General features: G+C 50.9%; 3 protein-coding genes across 3 annotated transcripts; 1 reads left to right on the plus strand and 2 right to left on the minus strand.

Annotated features, from left to right (window-relative positions):
• Nucleotides 1-220: 220 nt before the first annotated feature.
• MAA_03702 (transcription factor RfeG) lies at nucleotides 221-1,402 on the minus strand (the record flags this gene model as incomplete). The annotated part of the gene is made up of 3 exons (XM_007821700.2): nucleotides 221-979; nucleotides 1,086-1,148; nucleotides 1,241-1,402. 3 exons carry the CDS (start codon nucleotides 1,400-1,402, stop codon nucleotides 221-223), a joined length of 984 nt encoding a protein of 327 aa, XP_007819891.2.
• Nucleotides 1,403-4,951: 3,549 nt separating this feature from the next.
• On the minus strand, nucleotides 4,952-6,992 carry MAA_03701 (sister chromatid cohesion protein Eso1; the record flags this gene model as incomplete). Its single annotated transcript, XM_007821699.1, has 2 exons — nucleotides 4,952-6,689; nucleotides 6,775-6,992. 2 exons carry the CDS (start codon nucleotides 6,990-6,992, stop codon nucleotides 4,952-4,954), a joined length of 1,956 nt encoding a protein of 651 aa, XP_007819890.1.
• Nucleotides 6,993-8,596: 1,604 nt separating this feature from the next.
• Nucleotides 8,597-10,768, plus strand: MAA_03700 (Glycoside hydrolase, family 29; the record flags this gene model as incomplete). The annotated part of the gene is made up of 6 exons (XM_007821698.1): nucleotides 8,597-8,696; nucleotides 8,757-9,288; nucleotides 9,339-9,523; nucleotides 9,593-9,730; nucleotides 9,792-10,128; nucleotides 10,216-10,768. 6 exons carry the CDS (start codon nucleotides 8,597-8,599, stop codon nucleotides 10,766-10,768), a joined length of 1,845 nt encoding a protein of 614 aa, XP_007819889.1.
• Nucleotides 10,769-11,011: the final 243 nt, after the last annotated feature.

Below are 11,011 nucleotides of genomic sequence, written 5' to 3' on the forward strand. Positions count from 1 at the left end.
CTTTTTCTAATTTTATCGTCGTGGGGGTCGGGGTTGTTGCCTATCGGTATCCCGGTCACTACGACGACTACTTGAGCCACTGGGGGGTGTTTGATTTCTTGCAACAGGCACAGAAGAGCGGGATTGAGGGGGTTCATCATACTGTTGTCCTTGGACTGTAAACCCCGGCTGTTGTTGCGGTTGCTGGGGAGGAACTTGGCCTGCTGGTGAAGCTAAACAATTAGACGCGGGGCCTTTTTGGCGAGCTGGGCTCGCATGATCTCTGCTTTGACGCACCTCGACCATAGAACGGGTCATGGGGTTGCATAGCCGGGTACGAGTGGCCACCGGCGGCAGAAGGAGGAGCCTGGCCCTGATACTGATATTGGGGAGCTGGGTATCCAGGTTGAGGCGGTGGTGCTGTGGAATAAACTGGCTGCTGAGGGGCGGCAGCAGAGGTTCCCATCCGGCTTGAATAAGGATCACTGGAGACGGGATAGCCGGCTTGGGGCAAATTGGCGCCAGTGCCAATGTATGGAGGATCCTGGTTCGGTTGATAGCCTGGACGCATCATTGATCCGGGCTGGGCAGTAGTGTATCTTGGATCCGGAGGCGGCGACTGTTGAGGCTGCGGGAAACCGGTATTAAAGCCATTGCCGTTTGAGGCGCCAAAGGGCTGTTGTGGGGGCTGTTGCTGGTATGTGTTAGAAGCACCGGTATATCCAGGAGCGCCAGTCCCGGGGTATCTCGGTGCATCATAGGTTTCCCGGGGATACGGCTCCGGCTGGAAGGAAGGGGGCTCGGTAGGCCCATGATGTTGCCGAGACTGGTGAGTCTCGGAGTAGCGGTATTGGACTGCTGGTGAGTTAGATGAGGGTCTCGCAGGAACGCCAGTGGCATCTCTCGAGGCATGGATACCTCCAGGGGTATTGCGCGAAGTTTGCGCACGCCTTTCACTATCCCAGCGCGCCGAATCGGCCTTCAAGTCTTCGATCATAGCCTAGAGAGGAATGTGAGTCTAGCGCAAATATTTTCGCTGTGTATGGAGGACAAGACTCTATTCCACGGGACGTGGGTAGAATTGAAGAAAGAGAAGGTATGCTCACAGTTGTTAGGTTTCTGTATGCGGTAATGTAGTATCCTTGAGCGACCTGGCCGGTTTGAGGGTTCTACACGAGAAATCATTAGTGACTCGTGTCTCTCCCCATGTACGGCACGTCTTGGGCAAAGCATCCGAGATCAGACAGGATAGAAGCCATACCTCGTAATGGCCAGGCCGCACCAAGGCATCATTGCCCAGGTAGCGGCAGATGTCGGCCGAGATGACCTCACGATCGATGCCATCGCGCGGCACGAAGTATTCGTTCTGCCGAGTCGCCGCCGGCTGCGTAGACGCTCCCTGGGGGCGGGGTTGTCTGGACATCGTGAAGGGTCGGCGGGAGGCTATCGTCGCAAGTGTGAGAGAGAGAAGGGGAGGGGCGACGTGAGGTGGCCGAAAGGGCAGCACGGGGCGGTCAGAGGTGGCCGAAATGACAAGAAAGAAGAGACGGAAGAGAGCCCGCGAAGGAGAATGTGAAAGGTAGATAGGGAGAGGAGAGAAGGCTGTCAAAAGTGAGGCAGTGGAGGGAAGAAAAGAAACCTGCAAGGTATGAGTGAGGTATGACCTGCACTCGACAGGTCAGCAGGGTCAGCAGGCAGCGTCTGAGGGGCTCAATGAATCTGGGCCTGGAGACAGGGGAGCAAATCAGGTCGACTGGTACGACTGGTCAACAGGGTCCAACTGGTGGCACTCCTTGCAAGTTGGTGGGTGGGCAGTGGGCGGCGGGCAGTGACCTTACAGGCAGGAGACGCAACAAGCTTGACACAGCACCTCGACGCAGCACCAGACGGGAGGCCAGATGCCAGGCCAGATCAACGATGCCAGTCAGTCAGCCGTTTACTGCCCGAGACAGGACAGGGGTCCAGATGTCGACTCAACTGATCAGGTCTCTCGTGCAAACTTGACTCTTTTGCCAAGCTGCAGCCACGCACCGCACGACTACCGATCGCCGTGACCGACACAAAGCCCACAAAAACCACCGGTTCACGGCCAAACTCCTGCCCAAGAGACAGCGTGGAGGCAAAAATAGGTATAAAAGGAAGGGGACAGGGAGAGGGAGAGACAGCAGAAACCGCCCGGGTGGCCCTGTCAATGTTGGGCTCTTGGGCTGCCAGACACCGACACGGCGACAGTGACCCTCTTTGCCCTTAAAACGAATGGACAAGCACTCTGTACCAGGCAGAGCGAACACACCTTGGCCAGGTTACTCCGTGTTGAGGTACTGAAGTACCTACAGCAGGTAAACAAGTACGATACATGAAATCCTCCAAATAGCTGGCGCTCATAGGCGTAGACAGGATCTGTCCACTAGTGCCAGGTCCTGCACCTTTCAATGGTCCTCCGGTGCGGCGGGGTGGCGAGGACAGTCCGTGATTGTCTACTCTGCTGCTGGTGAGTCCCAATCCAGCTTCCTCGCTGTAGATAGGAATACCACTCTATACAACGCAACGGACACAAACTGCAGAGATGCAGGCGCAGGCACGGCAGCAGCAATGATCCACTCCCGACAGAATCTTGTCGCCCAGTTGAGCTTCAATGGCTCCGAGCAGACCAAGGTCCAGGGTCAGGGTCGTTGCTGTGTGACTGCCGTGATGGTGCAGTGGCTTGCTGGCTGCGGCTGGCTGTTGTGGGTTGGGCTGGCTGTCTGGGTTCAATATTCCTAGAGTTGGGCTGCACTGCTCCAACCTAAGACCCTGCGACCTGCAACAATGTGGGCGGAAAATGTGGCCCTGGTTTTTGGCGATTTTTCTTACTGGTCTCACCACTGGTTGGTTGGTTCGCCACTTCAAACCCGAGAGAGGTTAGATGCCAAGCGGATAAGAGGTTTTCCAGCGAGTGTTGGTGGTATGGGACTAACCAGACCGAGACCGCCTCGGGGTAAGCTCGAAACTCGCTTGTAAATGTCTGTGATGCCTCTCTGCCGGCTTTCCGCTCATCTAACAGTATAGAGGCAATATTTACTTCTCAGAAGCGACAACGCGTTTGGCTCTCGCAGTCAGAGACAATGTGGGCGAACGCTCGAGACGATCTTTTCTTTTCAGAAAGCGCCACCGCTGTGCTTGGCGGCCGTCTCGTCGTGCTAGCAAGACTACCAGCAAACGTCCTGACCCCTTCTTCTGAGTGAAGGAGTTGCCTAGCTGGAGGTTCCCCGTGCTTCCGCCGCAAGTATACAGCAGTATGCTCGGCTAAGGAACGAAAAGTCGGTTAGCGTTTGGAGCCTTTGCGCGTATCGGCAAGCAATCGGCAAGACTTGTTGCCAGAGTGCTGTATTGTTTTCGAGACGACGTGTATAACATTAGAAGGCCACATGGGATTTGTAGCCTCATAAAGTATGAAACAAGTGCGGAATATTCTCAACTTCTGGCTGCTTCCCCTCTAGAAAATTCAAGAGGACAGCGGTTGCAAGTATGGTGTTCAAAGTCTACTCGCGAGTCACGAGGACAATAATCTACCAGAGTGCCAGAGGTGGTGAGTACTTGGAGAACTGATGGACAGCTGAAGTTATCGCCAGTATCCAAGGAGGAATACTCCGTAGTATGACCGCAAGTGTTCGTACTTTGGTCTCCTGGCACACACACACTGTGGTGTAAGCACTTGGTGGCGTACAATACCCAGATCGGCTGGCGTTTCCGACTCTTTGTCTCAGAGAAGTTGTGTCACCATGTGCGGCGCGGTACGATCATAGTACATCAAGGAAATAGAGTAAGGTTGCACACGTCTTGGTCACCCGGTGTGATGCTCTCAAGGTCAACCTGACAGCAAATGTTCATTGCAATAGTCGTCCAGGTCGAGAAGCTGTGGTGAAATTTATACTAAATCCATTGTCATACATGCAAGACAATCACCTCGAGAGACTGTCGATAGATTTGATCCAAGCATCCCGGTACACTCGCCTCACTCATCTTCTTCGGAAAGCACAAATGCACCCGTTTCAACACAGTAGGGCCCACCCTGTGGAGGGCGAGCGGGCGAGCAACAAGGTAAAACACGAATTCAATGCAAAATAGCGCATGGTGCAGTCCACAGAAGCAAGAAGACGTGTCAGTCATGCTGGCGGCGGACTGTTGTGAGAGTCCCGAGGCCAGACTTCTGAAGGCCGATACCCCGATCTGCCTCAGACCTCAAAATGTGGCGACGACTTTCCCAACCGCCTGTCCCACAAGGTTTTGACTAGTCTCGGGCCGCAGTTGGGTATCGACGCCTCTCGCCAATTGGAGCCTAACACGCTTTCAAGGCTTGTGATAAACTAGTTGATATCACGTATCGTGAACGCTCGGGCTCCACCAAGACAAATTTCAGTCCGTCCAATGACTAATTGCCTAATGTGACCTCATCAACAAATCAGGGAGGAGGGAAACTTTCCTTTTCGTGACAAGTCCTGGCAAAGTGCAAAAATTCTCAAGTGTTAATTGTGCTCTCACAAAAACTGCTCATTGTTTATGTCAAGTCATCAGCCACCGTATCACCATTGCCGCGATAAAGGACCTCTTCGAAGGACTAGACCATGACATCTCCTGGTGTAGACGTCACACCCAGCGTTGGAGTAATTGCTTACGGCCAGCTTTCAAGTCCAAGGCATGCCTCGCAGTTGTACAGACAAAGTGGGCGACTCTTGCATCTTTGCGGCACAGAATCTTGGCGTACACAACTGGCAGTACTCCGTAATGCTTTTCGGGCTTCGTGCCGTTGGTAAGTTGACGAAATGGTGAGGTATGTCCTGCCTCTGTGCACCTTGAGCCTTCAATTGCAGAACTCGTTTTTCTTTTTCAGGGTCGACAAAATTCGGAAGTGTACGTACAAATCGGTTCCCCCGCATTCCGAGCTGGTAGATACGAGTTCAGCTTGATTATGCCGCAATCTTGCTCCATGGGATCATCCGAAACTGAGCTTCTGCTGTCCTTGTTCCAGCTTATTTCCGCGGCTACGCTTAGATGCTGCACCTGATCCTTTGGGGGCCGAATTGCGGGAAACCGATGGTTTATAAACGGGTGTGCTTTTAGCACGTTCCTGCTCTTGAATGTCCTTTGCCATATGCCAATCTTCATGGCTCTGAAGCTGTGCCGCATCAACAGAAACAAAATCGCATCGAGCGCAGAGAAAGCTAGTAATTCGAGCCTGACCCTCAGAAAATTCGGTTTCCGTCGAGTAGGCAGCTTCCCTTCCCTGAACTAGCGCAGAAACCTGCACATTGTCACGCATATACATGGGAGCAGCTTCACCGCTTGTGATACTCAGGGCCTCCGCGTTGCTTATGCCATCCCTGGAGAAGAACCGTTGTATGTCGTTGGTTATCCGTGGTTTCTTATGTGAGGGGGCGTCGGTCTCGACTGATCTCTTCTCGGGAGATTTACACCTCGCCGGAGCTGCCTCCTCGCCTCTGACTAGGAAAGCACCAATCCCCATATTGCCCTTCACGCCATCTTCAAACCCACCAACGCTAAGGCTGAGATTCGCACATGGCCAGACCTTGTCCTCTGCTAAGATTTGAGTGAGGAGATCCTTGGCCAGGTGAAATAAAAATTCTTCGTCGATAACTTTACCGGGGGGGATTGGGCCTTGCTTACTGCGAGTTTGGCCTGCATGGCGGTGATGCAGGTTAATGGAGCGAGGTCGTCGTCTGTTATCCAACACGCCTTCCTCCCCTAATCGAGAGAATATGTCTCCGACAAAAATTCTTAACCATTTTAGCGCCTGTTCTTCCGTGCTGATACTAGGTCGGAAGGACTTGGCAGAGAGCATCGATTTGATTTGGGTCCGAGAGCTGACCTCGCTGTTGTCAATGCCTCGAAGTGTATCGTGAAGCCATGAGCCGGTTTCGTCACCAAGCTTCGATTTCATATGCTCCAATGAAACTTCAAGAAGGTCCTTGATACTCTGCGTGCTGTATGTTGACACAACTCGTTCTCCGAGTTTGCCGCCCAAATTGCGAATCTTGGTCACCTTGAAGTCCGCTAGAAACAAATGCACTGCACGACTCCGCACAACCGTTTGGCTGTTGGGCTTCTTGAAGCCGGAGCCCAATTTACTGACCATTTTGTTGTTCGCAATGCCAGCGGAGCATGTATACCCTAACCTCCCCCGTACTTGTGCACGTACATTGCGTACAATCTCGGATCCAATGAGAATTGCAACATCGTCCCAGTCCGGATCTTGACTCTCCTGATCCTCATCCAAGTCCACCAAAGCATCAGCTTTCCAGTCCAGGGCCGCTATGGAAGGCAAGGGAAGCCTCTCGGCAAGGTCATCATACGGGGGTGGATTCGACAACTCAGGAAACCGCTCCAAAAGTATGGTGTGAACGTGAGCTGACAGGTCGAGAAAGACTTCGTCGATGCTAGCCTTCTCCACCTTTTGCAGGTTGGGAGGCAGCGTGTCTCGGATGAGAGCGAGAATCTTCCTAGACTCCAATCTGTATGGATCAAGCGACACCTTATCTGTCGCGATGCTGGCGGCAGCATCGTCCCGGTATGCCCACTTGTCATCACCTTCTCGCCATGTAGCAACATGTTGGGCAATGAGGTCTGGGCAGAGTTTCTTGGCCTCGGCCACATTGCAATGTCGACCGATACCCCACGCTCGCGCTGGATAGTTGACTGCGATGAGTCCTTGCCTAAATATGGCGTCAGCGCATGACTTCGGGAAAGCAGAGGTGGCTCAGCATGCAGTAAGACTATCTAGGCAGCTACCTCACTCACCATTGTTGGACCGCGAGAGGTTTGTCCTCAGGAACCCCCAGCCTCAGCATTTCACATTGTGCATAAAATGCATCTAGGTCAATGTGAGCAATGACGCGAAGTGGATTTGACGTGTTGAATGATGCCAGCTGGCCGAGCTGACGATATGTGAACTTTGAACGCGCCGCCGGCCTTGCATCTGGCGGCGACGAAATGCCAGCCACGGGCGATGACGGCATGGCTCCAATACGAACTGAAGCGCGTCTTCATGGCTTTTTGGACGCGTCCATGGAACATAACCCGGGCTAGCCGCCACGGTGTTTGATGGAGGATGACCTGATAGATGTTGAATGTTGGACAGCGTGTTTCGCTGGTAGGTCCTTCAGCTTTGTAAGAGGTGTAAGAATTGCAGTGCAAGGAGTGAAGCTATCTCGAGCCCTCAATGTTCATTGTGGAAGGTACGATGCACTAACCAACCTCGGTAGCTGGGCCCCCACTTCCGATTCTAGAAACCCTGTGGCGATCAATGTTTCAGGCGCAACTTCACTTTCATGTCGGGTCTGGTGAATCGCAGTTTACTTAGGATTTGTAGGATGGATCTATTGCTCCGCACATCCGTCAATAATTCCCGTGACGACCAAGTGGAATGTCCTCCATACTTCTGTCGAGAGACAAGCATTAGGCTATTCGTTTCGATCTTTGTCCTATCAAGATGTTCGCTAGCTATTGCCCATGCTCGAAGCCTCGAACTTTTCTTCTTTCATTCCGCCGTTGGGCAGTCTGGGTGAAGCTATAATTACCCACAAACGCATTGGCAATACATACGTATCTTTGGATCATCTGCCTGAAGGGTTGTATCCCGCTGGTTGTGCCCGAGCCTGTTGCGACCAATGTTCGTGGCGTGTGTTCGGACATGTCCATGCCAATCATGGAACCTTGCTCATGTAACAACACCGCAGCTTGCTCTACGCTGAAAATACCCGCAGGATAAACTTGGATATCGCAACCGCTGATTTGGATGGCGGGGAAACGCATGGCACAGCAACATCGAGGACTTTGCATAAATGGATGCCTTGATCAACACATTCATAGACTGCAAGTTTATTCGCGGATGGACTATGGTCGGAGTGTGGCATTACGACTCCTTTCATTGATGAATGCTGACACATGAAGATGTCTTTGCATCCCATCAGAGTGGTTTGAAACCAGAATAATGAGCACAGGCTCTACATGTTCTCCCGTGGCGAGAATTTGGAGTATTGACCGACGTGATCAAGTGTAGGTTAGGAGATCGGAACAAGTCCCATGATAATTTGGGTTGTTACAGGACCCGGATAATTTATTCATCCCGTCTTCATGAAAACAGAAGGAGCTGAGGTATTACCATTTTGCCAATGACATGTCTTTTCGACGCCGTCGGCTAGACAATGCCAACCACCTAATTTGTGAGCCGATAACCCCGCATCATATCGTACCGTCGTATTCTGGAGATGGCTTCTGTGACCATAGATCAGCATTCACTCCCCCTAGCTTCGTCTCTCTGCCAGGTGATTGATTGGGCGACTTGATTCAGCACCATGTTCATGGCCAAATCTAGATACGAATAAAGTATTCCTTAGGATATCTGCAGCTTACGAGGCAGCTGCTTAAGGGGACTGAAAGTTGGCTTGCAAGTCCCTGCACACCAAATACCCGACGGAAGATATCGACAAAGTAGTTCGCGGTTTCCGTAAATAATATAATCTCTCCGTTGCAACATGAATTTTTTTTTGCAATCCAACTTTTGTACAACCTCTTCAAATCAGCAATAACCCTCGATGGATTAAACACCAATCATCCCAGCATGACTCGTAACGCTCTCTTCGCCAAATTGTTGACCTGTCTCCCAGGTGTGACTGCCTTGGTAAACTCTGTCTCGCAAAATAGCATCCCTACCCGGGCTGGTACGTCGATACAATTGTTGTGAGATCGATGCTTCAAGTATCCATACTCCCGGAAAACAGCACTGACCCGGCAAGTCAATTTAGATACGCATGAATCTCCAACTGGGCTGCAGATAAACAAGCCGAACATCACCTCCAAATGGATCGATGGGAGTGACCTCGTGCAGATTGTAGAGGTTTATATCAATAACACAGACCCAACAAACTACTTGACAGAGGCAGACAACTTGGTTGTGGAAGTCTTGTCAGACTCAGTAGACACCGTCGTGCGTGGAACGCTCAAGCGCCTCGGCCCCAGACAAGCTGCCATTGTTCAAATTGGCATCAAGAATAAGCCAAAAGCAAAGGCGGGCTCTCAATGTACTGGAATTATTGTCGCCAATTACGGTCACAAGAGGGGAGGCAAGCAAGCTACGCAGCCCGTCTCTGGAACATGCGGCTTCATAGACTATACTGCAACGAAGTCCAGTGTCAACCCTCATCTCGCTCCAGACTGGTTCGATGACCTGAAGTATGGAATTTTTATACATTGGGGGCCTTATGCTGTGCCTGCCTATGGAAACGTGGGCAAAAATGAAAACTATGCAGAATGGTAAGTATTTTAGACTCATAAGTAAGGGGTTTCAACTGACGTTTCTATAGGTACTGGTCATCAATGCAGTATCCCAATGACAAGACCCAAACTTACCAGTATCACCTGAAGACATATGGCAAGGATGTCAACTATGACGACTTTTTTGCCAACTTCACTGACAGAGGCTTTGATCCTCAAGAATGGGTAAATTTGTTTTCCGATGCGGGTGCTCAGTATTTTGTGCCGACAACGAGTATGTCTGCCTAGTATTGGAACGGCTCCTAGCCGTTAGAAGCCTATTATATCTAACTTGACCTCATAGAGCACCATGATGGGTTTGCCTTGTTCAACTTCTCAACTGCAATTAGCAAGCGATCATCAATCCACTATGGCCCAAAAAGAGATATCATCAAGGACCTTTTTGCCGCCGCCAAGAAGTATCAGCCTCATCTCCGACTCGGTATAGAGAATGAGTACAACCATCATTGCGTAGAATTACACCTTCACTAACCGGATTCAAGGCACATATTTTAGTATGCCCGAATGGTTCAACCCAGCATATAAGAAGTATGGATTCAGTGCTTGGCCAGGTGGCCCGCCGACGAATCCTTACACGAAAGCAGAAATCCCCTACACCGGTTTCGTAGAGGTCAAAGACTTCGTCAAGGACATTCAGCTGCCTCAGATGAGGACGTTGGCCGACGAATATGGTATCGATATCATGTGGTGTGATATCACGAGTAAAGGGAATAATGCGACAATATTTGCATCTGAATGGCTGAATTCGGCACGCAAGAATAAACGTCAGGTGACCTTTAACAACCGCTGTGGAATACTTGGAGACTTCGATACTCCGGAGTACGTATATATAATAATGATAGTCTTGGATTTCGCATCTGTACGGGCCATTGTATGGACTGTATTGCTAACCTCTGTTCTCTGTAGATATGTGACCAACGGAGAGACAGTCACACGAAAATGGGAAGCCAGTAGAGGCATGGATCCACATTCATACGGCTACAATGCCCAAACGCCAGACTCCGCCTATCTCACGGGTGAACAGATTGTGCATACCCTGGTTGATATGGTGAGTAAGAACGGCAATTTTCTCCTTGACATTGGACCTACGGGGAATGGATCCATTCCACAAATCATGCAGAACAACCTGCGAGATGCCGGCAGATGGATCAAGTCCCATGGAGAGAGTATCTTCGGGACACGATTCTGGACTGTCAAGCCGGGGTCTGATCCATTTCGTTATACGACCACAAAGGACGCTTTCTACATTCATCACATTGGAAAGCCATCCGAAACCCTGGATATCACTGACCCGGTCCCATATTTGCCGGGCGATAAAGTTACTGTCGTAGGCGGAAGACTGAACGGCAAGACTGTCCCCGCGTCGTGGAACGAGGTCGGCTCTCTGAAGCTCACTTTGGGAAAGGATGTTCTTTCTGGGGATAGATACATCTGGACGTTCAAGATTCAGTACAATTAGTACAGCTGCGGCATTAAAAAACATCCCAGGAGCACCTGAGACACGATAACAGTACTCGATGTAGCATTTTCGTTGGTTCAAGGCTACCACTGCCAGCTAATCACTATCCGACAGCGTCTTTTTCTGAGCTGTTGTCTCGTATGGACTGGGTGAGAAGAGATTCATATGGCACTCAATAATTCATGTGAAACAACTCTAGGTTTTTGGATTGAGACACAACAAATTTACCTGTTATTGCCTACA

The sequence above is a fragment of the Metarhizium robertsii genome, assembly GCF_000187425.2.
Source record: "Metarhizium robertsii ARSEF 23 chromosome Unknown MAA_Scf_3, whole genome shotgun sequence".
NCBI classification, from domain to species: Eukaryota; Fungi; Ascomycota; class Sordariomycetes; order Hypocreales; family Clavicipitaceae; genus Metarhizium; species Metarhizium robertsii.